The following is a 19516-nucleotide window of genomic DNA, read 5'->3' as shown; positions in this document are numbered from 1 at the left end:
GTACTTTGCTGTCAATAAAGTAAGCAAGCAACAATATATCCTAAAACCAATTAAATGGTATTAGAGTTCTGGGAACTGAGAAAAACAAGTTGTTTTAGGCTCTGTGTCATCAATGGAATTTCTCAGCTTCGGTGGTAGAAAGGATGCGAGCACTCACTATAGTTATAAAAAGTGTAAAGCTTGAGTAGGAGGAAAGCTAGATGATTTTTAAGGAAAAAGAAAAACAAACCCTAAACTCAGAAAGCATCTGTTTAACTGGATTTTATGTGCCCTGTAATGGATCCTATACACTGCCTTCTGCTCACTCTGTTCAGTGTACGTTTACTTTACAGTTGGAGTTTATTCTACTAGTCACTCATCAGTTCCCGTTCCGCTAATGTAAAGGGGAAAAAGTTCATGCATGTTTATACTTACATTCTCAGGTACAGCATGCTTTGAAGAACATTTGCTGTCTTTGACCAAGGGAAGGCATTGGCCCATTTCTGTCTGGTTGCGGTGCCAAGGGAGTTCAGCATGAACCTAGACCTGAAGCAGCCCTGCGAAAGGAGGAGGCTGGCAAGGCTCAGAGGAGCCCGCTGTTGGTGGAAGTTGTATGTGGCTGCAGAGTAAACAGTATTGCAAATTCAGCTTGCAATGGATGTAAGCTGGTTCCAGAGAAGACTATGTTTGGATTTGGTTTTCGGTGTATAGCTCATTAGGCAGGCTCCCGTTGCGGGGTGAAAGCAGTGAGGCAAGACCTTGAGGAACATCACCTGGAGGCAGACAATGTGGCACAGATGGAGGGGTGCTCCAGGTGGGGCAACGTTTAGCCTGTGGTAGCGGGTTCAGCTCAGCAGCCTGAACCTTCCTCTGGAGGAGTTAGAACAGGCTTCAGCTTTGGTGCCGGCCTGGAATGGCAAAGGGCAGCCCCAGGCCAGGGTGGGCTCCAGGGCTGGGGCTCAGAGGCACCAAAGCATTGGGCCTGACACATTGGGCCTGGATGAAGGTCCACCCTCACACAGGCTCTTAAGCCACTCTGCCTTGAAAATAAGCCAGTAAGCACGGGCTGGCAGCAGAAATGTCCTCCCCTAGCCCCTCCACGGGGGACGGGGAGGGAGAGGTGATTCCCTCTCTCAGCACCCCCAGAAGGAAAGAGGCAAAGAGATGCCCTTCCCTCAAAGGCTTCAGCTCGTTTAAGGATCTCACCGATCAGGTGAGCCAAGCCCACTGTAAAAACCCTTTTTTTTTTTTTTTTTTTCCGCCCCATCCATAACCTTTCCTTTCATTCTCTTGCTCCCAAGCCACGGGGGAGGGAAGGGAGGAGAGCGGTGCCTGCGTGGGGCCCGGGCAGCGCAGTGGCGGGGGCACTCCCCTCAGCCACCATTGCGCGCCGGCAGCCCGCGGCGGGGTCCCGCTCCCCCTCCTCCGCCTGGCTCTGGGCCGCCTTATGGCGGACGGGGAGGGGGTGGGTGGGGAAACCCGAGCGCCCGCCGGCGGGAGTCGCTCGCCTCGGCCGGCGAAGGGGGCGGCTCGGCTTCGGCAGCCCCGCCTGCGCGGCGCCGGAGGGGTTAAGCGCCCCCGTTCCCGGTGGGCTCGCTGCCGGCGGGGAGGGGGTTAAGCGCCTGGCGGCGGCGGCGGCGGCTGCCGCCACTCGGCTCCGCGCCGCTCTCCGCGCCGGAGCCGTTACAGCGGGAAGATGGCGACGGAGGGCGCGAGCGGCGAGCCGGGCTCTGGCGGACGGGAGGACTCAGCGGCCACGGCAGCGGTAACCGGCTTGGCGGGAGAGGGGGGTTCGACCCAGCCGGGGCGAGGAGGGCTCCCTGTGGGGATGGGACGAAGCGGCGCTTGGAGACCTGCCTCCCCCGCTCCGTCCCTCCGCCCTCCTTCTCCCCCGGGGCGGGACGGGGCTCGGCTGCGGCGGGTCCCGCAGCCGAGCCCCGTCCCGCCCCGGGGGAGAAGAGAGAGGGGCGCGGGGTCTCCCTCCCTGCTGGCCTCCCTCTTCCCCTCAACGCGGCCGGCGGGTTCTCTCCCCCATTGTTCCTTCCCGCTGCCCCGGCGCGGGGCCGGCGTGCGGCGCCCGTGAGGGGGCACGAAGCGGGGGTCCGCTCCCCGGTCTCGCCTCTCTCACACGCACCCCCCCTTTTCCCGCCGCTTGCCACAGCGAGGGCGGCTGCGCCCCGTCTCTCCGGGCGGGCTGAGGTGGTGACAGCGGCCGGGCGGTGGGACCTGTCAGACCAGGGCGGGGGGGAAATGTTGATCTTTAACCCTTTAGCCGGGCCCGCAAGGAGCTTGCGTCGTCCTGCCTTCCTCCCGTGTGGCGTTTTCGGCGCCGGTTAAAACGGTACCAGCCGGTTAAAGCGGCTGGTGCCGGCCGGTTAAAACGGTGTCGGGTGGAGGCTGCGCTCCCCTTGGCGAGCGGTGGGCTCCTCTCTCCTGCTCACCGGCCCGAGCCCCTGGCGGGGGAGCCGGGGTTCATCCCCTCGGGCGGCCTGCTCCTGTGGTGGGCCCCCGGCTCCTCACCCGGGCAGTGGCAGACCCCTCTCAGCCCGGCAGCTCTCCCTCGCCCGGCGCATCCCAGACCTGGCGTGGTCAAACCTGCCTGGGGACCGACCGGCGCTAATCAGCCCGTGTTAATCGCCTGGTTGACAGCCGTCGTGAGAGCTGGTCGAAAATCGGGCTGTCAGCGCTCGACCTCGTAGCGACGTGCAAAGTTGAGGGCAGTAAAACCGCCGTGGTGCACGTTTTGCTTGGGATCGTTTCTGAAGGTGATGACCCCCGAAGGGAGGGGACACTAGTTTCTGTGAAATTGAGGTTATCGCTGGCATTTTTTTTTTAATTATTTTGTTTTCTTTCAAACAGGCACTAATTCGTGTCTGAAACCCTGTTCCAACTGTGCACTTAATCTTCCTTGCGTGTTTTAACTTCTGCAGTGTTGTGGAAATTGAGTTTTACTTTAAAAAAGTAAACCTTACACAGTGAATATTTATAACATCACTGTCTTTTAAAACAATGACATAAATGAATATTAAGGTAAGAATTCATAAAAGCAGACTATTAAATACTTTAAAGCCCTAGTTTTGAGTAAAAAATGCTAAATTCTTTAGCATCCTCATATTATTACTGCTTAAGTTTCAGTTTTAAAACCTCAAATGAGTAGCTTGTAATCAAGTAGCACTCCAATATTGTCCTGTTAGGCAGTGCAGTGTAAGCCACTCACACAATTTGGTGTTCTCATTGTGGAAGATAGGAGCGATAGCTCTGCACTGCACACTGCTTTTAAAATATTTTTTTAAAACTGAAGAGATGCTAGGAAGTAACCTGTGTGTTGCTCCCTAACAAAAGTAATAGCTATACTTAAGCAATAACAAAATATTTTTTAAATTATTACTTTTATTTTTAATTTGCCTTCGGTCATTAAATATTTAATATTCCTTTTCATCTTTTTTTCCTTGCCAATATAAACGTTGTATTGTGGATTGCATTTTATCTCTTGTACAGGAAAGTAAAAAGAACTCCTCTATGCAATGAAAAGATTTTAAAAAATATTTATACAATAATCCAATATTCCTTTTGAAGGGTTAGTATGAATAGCTTATTTTCTGTCTTTAAACTCAAGATGCAGAATTATGAATTGGATCATCTTGCTTACTTTTAGGATGACCGTAAGCATCCAGGTGACTATCTTGTAAGTCACGCTAAACTTCAACTTATAACGAAATATTGTTTTCAGTACAGTTTTAGATTTTTTCCCTTTTTTTTTTTTTCAGTTCTCAGAATCCTGATTGCACAAATGGTGCAGTAAAAATTGTAGGAACAGTATTTGTAATAGTAATATGTTAATGTGTAAATTTTATGGTGTAAGCAGGCGATGTATAACACAGGACGGTTCAGTAGGGTTTCTTGATACTAAATGCTGTTATTGCATCTTGGTACACTATTAGTAACATCACTGGAAAAAAAGACTTTTTTGCTGCTTTTAGAAGCACTGTAGAAAAGGATTAAAAGTGCTTCCCTCCCTCCTCTTTTTTACATTCACCAGGGAATTTGACTGAAAAAGCCTAGACTGCTCTATAGTGTGTTACATTTAGGAGCAAAGCCGATAATCTTGTCATTCTGAGTTTCCTTGGATGGAGCACAGCATTTGGTAAGCCCACCACTCCTTTCCCATAAAATATTGGTATTTTTATTGTGGTAAGGATGACAAGGAAAAACGGCAGGGGAGTGGTTCTGGTCTTTTTTCATACCTGCACAGCTTGATTGCACTGAAACCAGTGAAATTGTGTTGGTGCAATTTGGACTAGAATTGAGAGAAAACATATGTGTGTATTTTAAAACATCTTTGAATGACTTCCATCTGCATAATGTCTACCAATAATGATTATATAATAGCAAGAAATAATCCAATTTGACAGTCTTTTTGTTGACACATTGAACATCAGCCTGCTGTGCATAGAGGGCTGGCTTGTCACACGTTATAGCTTCAGTGTAGCTTTAACAAAGCCTATGAAAAGCCTGTTATATCAAACACGAAGTTTGTTAAAATTATTCAGTAACATTTCTGGGTTTGATTTTGATTGACCAGTGATCAAAAGCATAAATGTTATTTTTCTCTGAAAGACAATGCCTTCCACCTCCTGTAAAGCTGTACATATAGAGGATATTGGTAGAGTGGAATCTTGACTCCTCTAAAGAGAGTAGGGATTTTGCTGCTGTCTTCATCGGTCAAAATTTCATTGAGAATGATGTGTGCATACCCAAAAGGATCAGTCTGGGTTGTTGTGGGTCACATAACAGTACAAAAAGTTGCACTACAGAAAAAAACTGTCAATATTAAAAAAAAATTGATAAATAGCATGAAATTCCATGACACTTTGTGGTGACATTGTGCAGGGTTTTATGCTTAGCTTGGTATATTCACTATTGACCAATCTGCAAGAATGCTTGTAGTAGAACTGCCATTCTGGTCAATATAGTGAAATGCTAAATAATGGTTTGATCAGATCAATTATACAGGCTGATTTAGATCACTTGGAAAGATTCTTATCTGAAAAATATTCCAAGTAGCAGAAAATGAGACCATAAACCTGTATCTCTTATTAGGGATTACATCCTGGAAAATGGTCACTTGCAAAAGGACTTTGATTAACTACCACTGTTCTCATCTGAATACAAGTTCTCAGTGTTATTGTTCAGAGAAGTTATTTTCGTCTAGTCAGATGCGCAATGCTGTTGTGGTGTTCCAACATGTAGGTGAGATGCAGAGACAGCACAGTTCTGTCTGTTTTAGTCCTGCTGCTCCTCTGTGATGGGAGGTTGGTCTTGTCCATCGTGCAGTGATATACTTCAAACCTCCTTTCTGCCTCTCTTCCCCCTACTCCAGACTACAGCATTGCCTTTTCTGTGCTTCTACTCACGACTTGCAGCACAGCCTCTCTTCCTTTGTTGTGAAGGTCCTGGGGGTGAGAAAAGAAAGCAACTGAATGTAGTCCACTATGCAAATGTTCCTTTCTCTTCCAAATGTGGACTTGTCACACTGTCTGTCATTAAAGGTGAAGTGCAGAGGGGCAATGCTGTGAGCTGGATGTGCGAAAGTGGCATGGAGGTGCAAATCTGTAGGATGCAGTATGTCCTGTTGTTTTCCCAACCACTTCAGCTTCATTTGTGTAATCGTTGCTTTGGCGTCAGAGGTGATACAGCAAGATAGGAATAGAGATGGAAATTGGGACCGGAAGGAAAGAGCTCAGGAAGGCAATGGTTTGAGGTCTGCCTCCGCACCCACTCCTACCCAAGAAAGGGATCAGTTGATTTACAATACCTGTGTAATCCTTGAATATGTAAACAGGAAGGTGTTAAGTAGGCTTAGGGAAGAGGTACTGCCTCTATGGTATGAGAATTAAAACTTTCTTAGGCATTGATTTTTGGTTCTGTTGTAGCACAGGGTAAGGTGTAAAATTCTGGAAGACTTAAAGATAGCTTCTGGAACACTTCTAAAGATAGTTTCAACAATGTGTACCTGTATCTGTATCGAATCGTATACTATTTGCCTTTGAAGTGACTTATCTGAAAGCAACTTTCTGAATAGAAATTACTTGTTAAATTTAAGTAAGAGTTTAAACATGGCTGTTGAAGGGTTGTGGGCCTAGATCCATAAAAAAAGACTTAGTTACCTAACTTGCACTGAAATAAAACATGACTAAGTACCTTTGTGTCTGTTAGCTGTTAAAACATGTTTGTAATCTACTATGACAATATCTGGGTATGTGTAAAGGTCAGTGTCTTACTAATTTTGGAGGAGTCGGGGGCTGGGTTTTTTGTTTCCAAAATAAATTTCCCAGTTTTGATGCATATTTATGGTTAATGTTGAAGCTGTTAAAAGTTTTGCAGTTAGCTCAAGCCAGAAAAACCCACAGCAACTAAACAAAACCTCCCCCATACCTTTTAAAGAAAACCTTTGAAAAACCTGGAAACCAAGGGAGCTGTGCTTGGGGAAGAGGAGGGCAGAATAAGCAGGTAAACTCATATGGTGAACAATCCAATAGAAGTCATTGAGCTAACGGATGGGCATAATTAAATGCATGTACAGTCCCCTCACGATCCCTCAGATATGATTGTATGAAATTTTATATAAGTCCTGGATGTTAATGTCAGATGATATTCTCTTTAGCAAGAAACTCGATCCTAGTGGAGGAGCAAGTTCCACAGCATTGCTTTTCCTTGAAAGATATTTCTCTGCCTTTATATTTGTTTCTGTTGCCAAGAACGTTCCTATAGATCACATCTTACTTCTTAAGTTCTTCTTGGATGGCGTGGGAAATGGACACGTATTTTTTCTCAGATAATTTCTGGAGAAGCATGGGGTCACAGACTCTTACCCTAGTTTCAGACTAAAGAACAAGCCTTCCACAGCCAAAGCAATAAATTGTGGTTTTCCCTGAAGTATTCATGAATACTGTATGGATATTATAACCACTTCTTTTAATACTTTCTCTGTTATTTAGAAAAGGGTTAGGATTCATTTGACCACATACCTATGTTTATGTTGAGCTAGGTCTTGTGGTTAGAAGGAATAACCTGTTTTAGAAACACGTTTGTGAGCTTCTCTGTTTTTGAGTGAAGTGACTTAAGCAGCTGACTCTTGGAGGTATGGATGGGGTTCAAGACACTTAAATTTAGGTGTCTACATGTATGCACAGTGTTTAATATCCCATTACAGTCAGAGAAAACTGACCAATACAGTCAGTGGAGCCATGAGCAAATAGTTCTGATGGCTGGTTAGCTGAATAGCTTTCTTGGCTGTTATGACTAGGCTGATCAGTTCTCCGTTGAAAATAAAGGGACATTAGGTACCTAGCTTACATAGCTCATGCCTACCTTTAGGTGTCTTAGTCCTATCTTGAGGGCTTCCTTTAGTGGTCCATATGCGATACTCTGGAGTATCCCAGCTGGCCTTCTGCTGCCAGCCAGATGGCATGGATGATTCTCCTAAGTCCTGTATCATATCTACCTGTCCCAAAAAGATATCTCTGCTCCCCTGGACATTTCAAATCGCACTAGATACTTCTATGTAGGCAACTAAATAGAATTAGTCAAAACAGATCTTTATACTTGGTCAGATGAGTTGTACCTGGGGGACATACTTGATGTTGTAAAATGTATGAATCAGGGTTGGGTTTCCCTGGTGCAGTTGTTTCATGGGTCTCACAGATGTGAGGCCATCATGATATTAAAAGTTTACTTTGTATAGCCTAATAAGTAATAGCAAACCTTTTTCTTTTTAGAACCTCATCTTGGAAGTCTGCTTTGTGAATCCTCAGGAGGATTCTTGTGTGGATTTAATGCAACTCAATATAAAATACGTAACAAATGTAGATATGTACCTTTGCCTTCTCTTCTGAAAGGACTTTTTTTTTTTTTTTTTTTTTTGACAGCTTTTCCCTATGTGTTTTCCTGGACACCATTTTTATACTTCTTCACCCCTGTCTTTCCACTTCAGCCCTCAATTATGCTCCACATGTTTCTTTCCCAAGTCCTGGGTTATTACCCAGCTCCATCTTTAGAAAGGATATGTAGCTGCTTTCTGAGCAGGAAGTAGCTTGTTTTCCGTGGTCATTTGTGATTAATCCAGAGCTAACTTGTTTTTTGCCTCTGTTCTGGTTAGGGAAAGTACAAAACTGTGGCTTTTATACTTTACCTCTTCAGACTTCTGCTGAAGGCAGCAGAGTTTGTAACAGCTGCTGTGGTAGCACAATGAACAGCACTTTTAGCTCCTGAAGTTGCTAGTACTATCAACTGGGCTAGGTCAGCAAAACCAAACTATTGGCACTGCCAATCCCTCACAAGAATTTTTTTTTTTGGAGGGAGGGTGGTGGGATAAATTTAACCCTGAAGACTTTTAACATCTCTGCTCTAAATAGCTATGCATGTTGGAAAGAGTCCCTTCTGTTCCTGTGCCTCTTGGTGACCTTCCAATTTCATCCTCTTTCTGTCTTTTCCAAAGACGATGGAGGTGGGAAAATGCCTGTCCAGTTTGATCACTGCTGTCCTAAGTTGTCCTTCTCTTGTTCAGAAGAGATGCTTTTGTCTTCTTTTTTGGTTCATGGTAGAGCGTCTTTTAATCTTTAGCAATGCAGGTTATCATCTTGCCTGTACTCTTTTTGTGATGCATACACAGGTAATTGAATGAGTTTTAGCTAATTAGCTGTTTGCTCTATTGCCAGGGCACTTGCTGCCAGGCAACACACACCCCTTACAAAACTGATCTGAAAAATAACATGTGGAGTTTTAGAGACATAGAGGACTGAAGTTGTAGTCTTTTTCAGGTACTTTATTCTTATAAATCAAATAAACCAGACATTTTAAAATCTGAAAGAGGTAGAGAAAAAAATTCTCTTGTGTTTTGGTTGTGTATGCCAAATGTCACCCTGGGGCAACATATTCATGTATCTCTGTTATAAAACCAATATAATGGATGGCTCGGTTACATAGTTGTTAAATTGTTGGTTAAATTGTTACAGCTTGGCACTCTACCAGAGGTATTGTAGCTAAACCCCAGATGACACATAAACCATGAGCTACTAATGCAGTCTTTATTTTCTGGAGATCTAAGACTTACTGCTCCACTGGAAGATGTTAGGAAGATTACTTTTCTAGATCTAAACAACAGTTTTCTGTATGATTTAGGTAAACAGTGCTCCATCTGAATAAGAACTTCAGGCAAGCTTGTCATGACTGACATCTTGATCCCCAGAAGATGGCAGGGAGTGTTTAAGAGGAAGGATAGTTTTATTTCATCATATTCTTTATCTACTTAAATCTTAGAAATATTTTTACAACTATGCTTGAGAATATATTAAATCTTTAAACTATGTATTTTAGTCCAGTTAGGGTAAGCTACATTGTAGCTCCATAAGTGCTGATTCAGAGATGTGCATGGGAAGGTGTGGTAGCTTCTTCAGCAACTGCCGTGCACACTCTTACCCTGTGCGAGGGGATTCAAGGTTGCTTATCCATAGTGAACAAATCTAAGTTGTCCTTAAAGTACTGGAAAAAAGTGGTCATTCCAGTTTCAGAATTTGTCAGATAAAGTTATGATAAGAAAGCCTCAGTGGGCATAAAATTATTCATAAACAAGACTTGAAAAATGATGGCCTTCTCTTTCATCCTAAAAAGCTCTTAAATTCTTTATTTCACTTTTTCTGTTTGTGTGTCTTTTCTGGTTGATTTCGGATGTTAGTTTTGGGAAATTTTGTTTGTTCTTTTATGTATGTGAAGACTTGTCTGATAGAGTGTGTAGCATGGAGAGAGTGGGTAATAATAGATTGTTTTCTGTGCTTAATAAATCAGAAGGCATCAAACAAGTAGCTGATGGCAGACTGACAGCAAAGGTGATGGTTCTTCATAAAATGTGTAGTTGTGCTGTGGAATGTTGTGGATGCTAAAATTACATAGAGATTCAAAAAACAATGGGGCAAATTCACAACAGATATGTCAGCCAAGGGCTACTATGTGCAAAATCACAATTTCTGGCTCAGAAGGTGCACAAGCTGAAAATTGCTGGAGGCTAGGAGAGTATTTCAGGGAAGTATCATTATGTGCTTGTCTTGCTCTGGTACTGATTTCAAGACATCCATTATTGGCTGCTTTTGGAGACAGGATGCTCAGCTAAGTGGGTTTTTAGTCTGATATGCTAGAACTCTTCATATATTGAAGTGGTTTTGCTAGTTCTTATTTCAAGTTTTTAAAACGAAAAATATAAAAACTAAGTTGCGTATCTTGTTGGTATGTCCTTCTATTAACATTTTTTTGTGTTCATTTATATCTAACTATAAATTACTAGAGAGCATTTGTTATTGCTGTCTTTTCATACGTTCTAGTTCAGGGTGTGTACTTGAGCAAAATTTACTTTAATTGCTTGATCAGATGCTTAGTTAAAAAAGCTCATCACTGCATCACATATGTTGAAGAATGCCTCTGGTTTGTTAAGAATGTAAGAGTGTTTTCATTTATGTCTTGTGGAAGACTGCAGAAATGAAAAGTTTCACCTATGATGTACGATCAGTCTTGTGACAAAGAGCTGTCCTGTGTTATACCTCCTGACAAGCTGAATTTACTGACTTGGAGAGAAGAGTAGGATCACATTTCTTGCACTGTACTTTTGTGGATGCCCCTCTTAACTTTGTCCCTGTCTCTCAGAGACCTTGGGTGCCTTTTTTGTCAGAGGAGGCAAGCATATTTTAGAAAGGGAAGATAATGTAGTAGTTAAACCACTGAATGGAGACTTAAAAGACTGTTACTGAATATTATGTTTTATATTACTTGCTTTCTATGTTGTTTGGAAAAAAATATCTCTGCATCAGTTTTCCATTGACAAATGGAGACAGTTTTTCTCTATTATAAAGGAAGTTATATGAATAAATCAGTTGCTGTCCTTCAGCTATTAGATATTATGAAGTTCATAGAAGGAGGAGGGTGGATAAGTGGGTCCTGCTACCTGACTGCATTAAATTTAGTAGTTAGAAGTGCTGAGAGTGAAATCTGCTGCAAACTATAAGGTAAAATCTAGTCTACAGACACTAGATTACATGAGGAACTGTATACATTTAGTAACTTTTCACTTTATACATGTCCATAGATTGGTGAGCACTGTATAGAATTGTGAGGAGCACTGTGAGAGGCTGCTGCAGCATATGTTGGGAAAAAGCCTTCAGAGAAACCAGTTGTTTTTCTTGATCCATTGGCATGGAGGGTAAGAGGTATCTTTTGGATTAGAGGAATAGCTGACCCAGGCAGCAAAAATAGAGGATAACTAGTCTAGAAATATTGGTTAGAGTGGATGTCCCTGTCCCCAAAACAGTTACGCTTAATAGAAATCATTGCTACTCTTGTTGATCCATGTTGTTCACATAAATGAAGAAACTCAATCCAATGTACATCAATGCAAATAGCTAAAGTTCTGGCATACAGTTCTCACTAGCCATTTGTGCACCTCTGTGTGTTTTAACTACAAAGTAAAAATGGAACACAGAGTAAATCTAATACAGTTATAGCTTTTGGGTAGTTTTGATCTATGGCCTTCTAGCCTGAGGGAAGAACAACTGTTTTGCCCTCCTTTTGCCTTAAGAAAGCAGAAATGGTACTTGCTTTAATTTTTATTGGATTTTCCTGCAATGAAGTTAAGCTCCTGGGTAGCTGAACTCTTAGATTTTACATCCTTCAGGGAAAATAGACAGTATATCCAGATATACAATTCAGCTAATTTGGCAACTGATTACTTCATACTGAAGATAGCTGACTGCCTGCATCTCAGGGCTTTGCTAGGAGACACATCTACATGGTAGTAAGGACTCTAGTATTTCCCTTGCAGTGAATAGTGTATTGGAAATCAAGCTGGTCAGCTGAATCTAGCACATGGAAAAAATATTGTTTTCTCTCCCTGAAAATGATCCCCTTCTAATTTCACTAAGCATCTACTTGTGCTAGCATTGTGGATATTGGTGAACAAGAGATTTGTATTAATCTTATCTACTACCTTTGTGATTTTGTAAATATTAATAACATTCCTCCCACCCCACCTCTAAAATCAAGATATCCAGCCTTGTAGTCTTTCCTCATATAGTACTTACTCCTTCTCTCTTCATCCTTTTAGCTGGCCAATTCTATACCTTTAGACGAGGACTTTATGCAGTACTTGAGATGTGGGTTTACCAGGGGTTTATATAGTGGCAAAATGAGGGTGTTAACCTTGTAAGTGAGGAAATATGTGCCGGTTCCCACATGAGGTAGATGTCCCTGCCACTTCTCTATCCTTTTTCCAGGTTATTGATGAAAAAGTTGAATAAAGCTGGTCCCAGAGGTGCCCCACTGCTTACCTGTCTCCACCTTGAAAAGTGGTTGTTACCCATAGTGTTTGCTTCCTAGCCATGAAGTGTTTTTTCATCCAATACTCTTGGATAGGAGTTTCTGTAATAATATTTGATATAGAACCTTGTCCAAAACTTCTTGAAAATCCAAATATATTAGTGTCCAGTGGATCCCCTTTACCTATGTGTCTATTGACATTGTTACAGAACTGTAGCAGTTCATGAGGTGGATTTGGTTTTACAGAAACCATACTGATATTCCCAGCATACAGTGTTTATGCATGTGCTCAGTGAACTTATTTGTCAGTATAAACTCGTTCTCCTGTCTTGCTAGGGGTGGAAGTCAGACTTACACTGATCTTGGTAACTGTGGAGTGAGAAGATATTGTTGCTATGAACTGTTGTTTGTCAGTGCCTCTTAAACCTGAACTGTACCCTCCGGCCAAACAAATGGGAATGCAAATAAAGCATACAGATATGATTTCATGTCTTCTCACAAGCTGTGCTTCAAAAATTCACATTCAGCCCAGTATACTCTGGTGACTTGGTAGTTTGCAAGTGAGGCACAGATTACGCTGGATTAGGTGTGCTGTGATTTAGGTTCTTTCACCCTCTCTTGCCTTCATCCCTGATGTGCTATTTCAGTTCTGCTGAATTGTTTCAGTCTCTGTGAGGCTGCATATGGGAACTGTTAGTCACAAAGTTAGTTTCTTTACCATTTCACCCTTATCATCCACTAGACTTTGCAGGATTGATTCCTTGCAACAGTATAGGATTTGAAACAGTGTCATACTGGAGGGCTTTTAATTTCTTCACTTTAAATAAAAAGAATCAGAGTATTTGCTATTAATTTCAACTTTATATACTACAAATAAAGCCACCTCAACTTTTGACAGTTATAGATGTTTGAGGAATCCATAATTAGGATGCTGATATGTCTATGTTTCAGACCTGCAGTCAGTTAGTTAGTGTGTTCATCAGTGTTTTGTTTCTTACAGAAAAGAGAGTTTGATGTGGATAACTTGAGCAAGCCAGAATTGCGAATGCTTTTGAGTATAATGGAAGGAGAACTAGAAGCACGAGACCTTGTAATTGAAGCTTTGAGGGTAAGTTACTGGGTTGTTGTGGTTTGCTTTGTTTTTTAATTCGCTTTTGCCACTTCCTTTATACTGTGCATAGAATATTATTAGTGGAAGAGTAAATTGTGATTTTTAAAGTTTTAGGTTGACTGAATCTCAGTAATCACAAAATATGTTCTTGTTTAATTGTTGCCATTTGGTAATTCTATGCAATTTTGGTATAAAATACCAACAAAATTTCAGAGAAATAAGTGCGAAAACTGCAAAATTACTTCCTCTTTAAATTCTTTTATATTGTAGAGTCTGTTATTTGTGAAAGGAAGGAATAACTTCAAAGGAAAATTCAGTCCATTCGTCATTTGTTCTAATGGTCTATATATTTGTGCATCTAGTCTATTCAATGCATTCATTTTCTGTGAGATGGAAGGAGGGACAAAATTGGATGGTCATATCCACTTAGGGAAAAGTTTTTGTGGTGTTTTTTTGTTTTGCTTCTTTTTTTAAATGAAAGGTGAAATATGGGATATATACTCTTAATAGCACTCACAAGTACTTGATTAGATTTTTGCTGTGCTAGGTTGTGAAGGTTGGTTTTCTGCTTCAGAAGGTTGCAGTCTGAAAGGTAACTTAGAAAGTTGACTGGAAATGTACAAACAAAACTGTATTTTAATCAAAAGATGATAAATTTTTATGACTGTAATGACTTTAAAATTGATCCGAAACAGAATAAAATTTAACAGAGCTGCCGAACAGACGGCAGGTTTAGGGGGGAAAACAGCCTTATATGATTCGAAAATATTTATAGCTTCATAGTTGCATAGAGGGAAATTATACCTTTTAAGGTCTCTTAAAGCAAAACCTCAATGTAATAAAATATAGCTAATACTAGTTTTTAGTAGTATGTGTAATGATTATCAAGTAGTGTGGGAACATTTTCCACTTGTAATGTCACAGTAACAATTGTAAATGCATTTTTATTCAATTTTAATTTGTTTTGTGATGGCTTCAGATCACTTGATGCAAATGGAGCTTCAAAGTACCTGTCATTGATGTACCTGCATTAATAACTAAAGACTTTATAGGTATAAACCTCTCTTATAAAATACAATTTGCATTTTGTAATGACAATAAGACACTGGAAGCAGTATGTTTCTGGGGGATTACTGCACTTTGGAGTTATTTGGTGTTTGGCCTTCAGGTATATGCATATGTTGAAATGTACTGCCTTTTCATCTAGCTGTTTTGCAATTTCACATCTCATTTGCCTGGACTAGGAGTTTTTTTTTCCTGACTGCCAGTTTGTAGAAGGGGAAACAATGTGCACACCACATCCAGAATCACTTTTTTTGACTCTCCTAACTTTGGAGGAATGCAAATAGAATACTCAGACAATTTTCTTTAATACATATTCATGAACAGCTACTACACTACATACCAACTAATGGATGTATTGAAACTGAATGAAATAAAAAAAAGAAGAAGAATGCAGTACACATTTAATGATAGTAAACATTAAATATTCAGGATAGTACAGTCCCAAGAAAGAAAAAGTCTACATCAGATTCCCATGCACCTGCTGAAATGGGTAGTATGTACACAGTGGTTTTTGATGACTAATATAGATCAATATAAAAAATAACTCAATTTCACATAAGGTATATAAATGTTGAAATTTTATTTTTTTTTTGTCTTCTCCTGCATCTCAATTTCCAGTTCCTGTATTTTGTAGTAAAATCCTCTAAACAAAATCCATGTGGAATTCAAATCTTCCAGGCAGCTTGCCTGGTTAGCTGTACTAGTACTGGAAAACTTGGAAGTTATACCTGCTGAAGAACTGTAGCCTGATATCTTGGAATACGATACTTTCAGGTCTTCTGGCTTCTTACTTGGGAAGCCACAAGTCAGCAGTATTAGCAGCTGGAGTCTCCAAGCAGTGCACAAAATAAGCTACTAGATAGCCAAATATAGGTCTTTTATAAAAGTGAATAACAAGAGAATTCTGTTGGAATTGTGTCAGATTTGGTACTTTGATTTGTTTAAACAAATTGGCATACATACTTTGTGTATCCTTAAAGCAAGAAGGAAATGGTTTTCATATAAGGGAAAAGACTTCTTATGTTATTATTTCAAAAGCTGATCAAGCTCAGTTTCAAAATTAGGAAAGTTTGCAAGTGTGTGTTTTGGGAGTTTGTTGGTTTTTTTTTAATCCTACTAGAACTGCAGGGCTGTTTCAAAGCCTAATTTCTCTGACAGGTCAAAGCCTGATAATTTCCAGCCCTATACTAGATAATATGTGTGTTGTCTTTTCCTCTTAAGTGATCTTCCTGTCAGTTTTCAGTCACTGTGGTATATACATTTATGAAGCAGTTTTATATGTTCTTGGTCTTTTTGTAAGACAATAGAACTGGATCTTTTACTCTTCTCTTAGAAAGTAACCATTCATTCTTGTGGTCATCATCTCAGATTTTTCTCTATAATCACTTAAGTTTAACTACATCATTCCTAAATGTATGTGCCCTTATCCGTACTCATTTTGCAGGGTTTCACTGAGCATTTGTAAAATTTGTGCAATAAATAGTACTTATGTATCTATTGGAAATACTTCTCCTGGAAAGCTCTGGTATTAAAGTGAATCAGTCTTGACTGATCACAAAATAACTGGTAATACTGAATATAATTAAAGACTGACTCACATGGTGCTACTCTTAATCTGCACCTAGCATGAAGTTTCTCTTTTAACAAGACCTGTTTGATGCATTTGTTAGTCTGTCCTATTCCCATTGTATAAATTCTTACACTGACCTGTCTTGTTTCCCACTTCACTAATTTTGTGTGAAGCCACGTCATGTGCTTTACTGAAGTTCTGAGACAGATCTGATTGTTTTTTCTCTGTCTATAAAGCCAGTTATGTAAAAAAAGCACACCTGCCTTCAACATCCGTAGGTAGGGTTTCTTTTCAGGCTGACTCTTACAGGAGCACGGTTCTCACAATGCCAAATGTTTTTTCTCTTGGTATACATGTTATATCATCACTATCCACACCTTATCCACAGTATTCCCTGGTGGAATGGAACAGAGATTTCTGACAGAGAGTTAAGGGGTAAGAACTAGGGAGCAGGAACAGTATTTTTCAGGATAAGATATGGAGTTGGAACTTGTGCCTTACTGGTTTTGGCTTTTTTTCCTATGCCATGTTTATAGTGTATATATATATGTATTACGGAGTTCTCACTTAAATCACTTTTAAAATTTTGTTTTAAATTAATTATTTTCACTTATTTTAGAAATTTGCTTTTCAGGATTACAGTTTAATGCTTCTTGATATATTGTAAAAGTGTAATTTGCCTGTGGGGTTCTGACGGATTAAGTAGAAAACACTTATGATGTCTTTGGTTTTGTGGATTGAGCCTCAGTCCTATATATGGAGCAAACTCTACTACGTAATAGCTCATAGAAATCTAAAATAATGTTGTGGTTTTGTGACTTCTGGGTTTTTTTTGTTCTCTTATTTAAAAAATAGCTGTAAAATTATGCACAGTTTGAGGTGTCAGTGGAAGAAATTAAACTCCAAAATGATGCACTGTATCAGTTAGTACTGCTGTAATATTGCTTTTCTGACAGGGAGACAATGCCCTTGGATTTCAGAATTGTATTGTCGTCAGATGCTTGTCTTCTGGCTGTTCATTTACAATGTATTCATTGTATCATAAAATGAATTTGTATTTTGTGACTTTCAGTTTAATTTCTCTTGGTGCTAGTAGCCATCAGAGAAGGTGGCTACTAACTTCTGTCCTGGTTTTGGCTGGGATAGAGTTAATTTTCTTCATAGTAGCTAGTATGGGGCTTTGTTTTGGATTTGTGCTGGAAACAGTGTTGATAACACAGGGATGTTTTAGTCATTGCTGAGCAGTGCTTACACAGAGCCAAGGCCTTTTCTGCTTCTCACACCACCCCACCAGCGAGTAGGCTGGGGGTGCACAAGAAGCTGGGAGGGGACACAGCCGGGACAGCTGACCCCAACTGACCAAAGGGATAGTCCATACCGTATGAAGTCATGCTCAGCATGTAAAGCTGGGGTAAGAAGAAGGAAGGGGGGGACATTCAGAGTGATGGCATTTGTCTTCCCAAGTAACTGTTACGTGTGATGGAGCCCTGCTTTCCTGGAGATGGCTGAACACCTGCCTGCCAATGGGAAGTAGTGAATGAATTCGTTTTGCTTCACTTGCGTGCGTGGCTTTTGCTTTACTTATTAAACAGTCTTTATCTCAACCCACGAGTTTTCTCACTTTCACTCTTCCGATTCTCTCCCCCATCCCACCGAGGGGGAGTTGGTGAGCGGCTGTGTGGTGCTTAGTTGCTGGCTGCGGTTAAACCATGACACTCCTCATTTAGCACTTTTAAGATGTTGCATAACTTTTTCTGCTTATTTAAAGCTTAGTTTCAAAAAGGTGCAGTCCAATGAGAATAAAGAAGAAAGGCTTCAGAGTTTGTTACTCTGCTTTGAAAAGATTGAACTAGGGAATTATAAGTCTGTCCACTGGGTATTGTTCCAGTGCAGAGTGTCCATTCTGTCTATTCTGTGTAAATAAAAAAAAAAAAAATTAAATGTGAGAAAGACCAGTAGTTTGGGATTATGGGAAGAAATCTCGTTAAATTAACTAGCCATCCTGGGAGGCGGGGGTGGCGGGGGAGGGAAAGTTTAGTTAGTAAAGTTGATAGTGTTGATGTAATAGATTTTTTTATTAAGGCACTTGAATTTGTGCCACATGATAAATTAGGGAGAACCAAATCCAAGGTGTCACATACAACAATTAACTCTTTTTATTGCATCTTTGTGCATAATGTATTGTAGAGTTTCCATTGTATTTTTATACAAAGTTTTGATATCTTGAAGTCTACTTTTGCAACAAAAACAAAACTTCTAATCCAAACTGCATTCATAAGAAATATGCAGATGACATCTGTATACTTCCATATTTTCATAATACATTGTTGTTCCTTTGTAATATGCACAACTGCAGGTACATAAGCACACATAGCATTCCTATTTCTAAAAAAAGGCTGTTGCTTCCTGCTTCAGCAATTGAAACTTTATCTAACTGGGTCAATGTCTCCTACTAATGGTGTACAAGTAGTTTGGTGCTTTGATATAAACAGAGAAAGCTGAGGGCTTTTTGCCCTTAGCATATATAAATTTGTTATAGTATACTCTGATTTGTACAATACAGAACTCACAGTATTTTGCTAAATTAATTCCTATCTGAACGCTATTTCTTTTTTGGGGAACATTGGCTGTCTGAAATTTGGAAGTTGGAGAAATTCAGATTTGAAAAAGTTACAGTAATTATCAACCAGCGCAATTTAAGTTGCTGGACAAGTTCAGCCTTGTGACCAACAGCCTTGGAAGAGCAGACCTTTGTCACGCTTAGGGTGAAATTTCGAGATTTATTCTCCAAGTGAACAGTTAATTTGCTGTGGAGAGCAGCATCAGGATTCACCTCAAAGGAGGTGATCTTTGTGTAAATCTTTCTCATTAGCACTCTGATTTTGTGTAACTACTACACCAAATGACTTAAGATGGTTCTTTTTGAATCTGTAATTTCTTTATTTTAGTAGCTCCATGATCAGGGTTGCACTGCAATTAAAATTAAATTCAGATTAAAATTTATATCACTGAAGTTATTTCGTTAATGAGAAATAACATGCTGTTTAATTGCTATTGGGAATGCATATAGTTAAAAAACGAGGGAGACTTAACTATAGCTGCTGCCTCCATCTGTCTCAATTATCCAAATAAACTGTCTGGCTGTAGTAAGGGGATAATATATTCCTAATGTGGAGGTAATGTGGCCACATAATCAAAGCATAGGTCTGGCCTTCCACAGCCGTGATCTCAAATACAGCATTCGTTTGTTGTTGTTTTTCTCCAGCTGTAAAGTTGTTGCTGTATCTGCCTGCTTTCTAGAGGATTTTCTAAAGTGCATTGACCCTCATATGATAAATTGAAGTGCTAGTGTTAGCTGTCAAGCATGGAATTACAAATACTAAATGCTGCTTTTAATGGTGATTCTCTCATAAAGTTAAATCATTAGTAGGTTA

At 40.5% G+C, this 19516-nt stretch overlaps 1 protein-coding gene across 1 annotated transcript in view; it reads left to right on the top strand.

The window, feature by feature from the left end:
- Positions 1–1675: 1675 nt before the first annotated feature.
- CTTNBP2 (cortactin binding protein 2) overlaps positions 1676–19516 on the top strand; it is an 89897-nt gene continuing 72056 nt past the window's right edge. The window contains exons 1-2 of the mRNA XM_050914589.1: positions 1676–1744; positions 13337–13444. Coding sequence (XP_050770546.1) covers positions 1676–1744; positions 13337–13444 — 177 coding nt within the window. The remainder of the gene's footprint in view (positions 1745–13336; positions 13445–19516) is intronic.

Source organism: Gymnogyps californianus, chromosome 1, assembly GCF_018139145.2.
Source record: "Gymnogyps californianus isolate 813 chromosome 1, ASM1813914v2, whole genome shotgun sequence".
Classification (NCBI taxonomy): domain Eukaryota; kingdom Metazoa; phylum Chordata; class Aves; order Accipitriformes; family Cathartidae; genus Gymnogyps; species Gymnogyps californianus.
The sequence above is the reverse complement of the archived record's forward strand: the minus strand, read 5'-3'. Positions and strand labels throughout refer to the sequence as shown.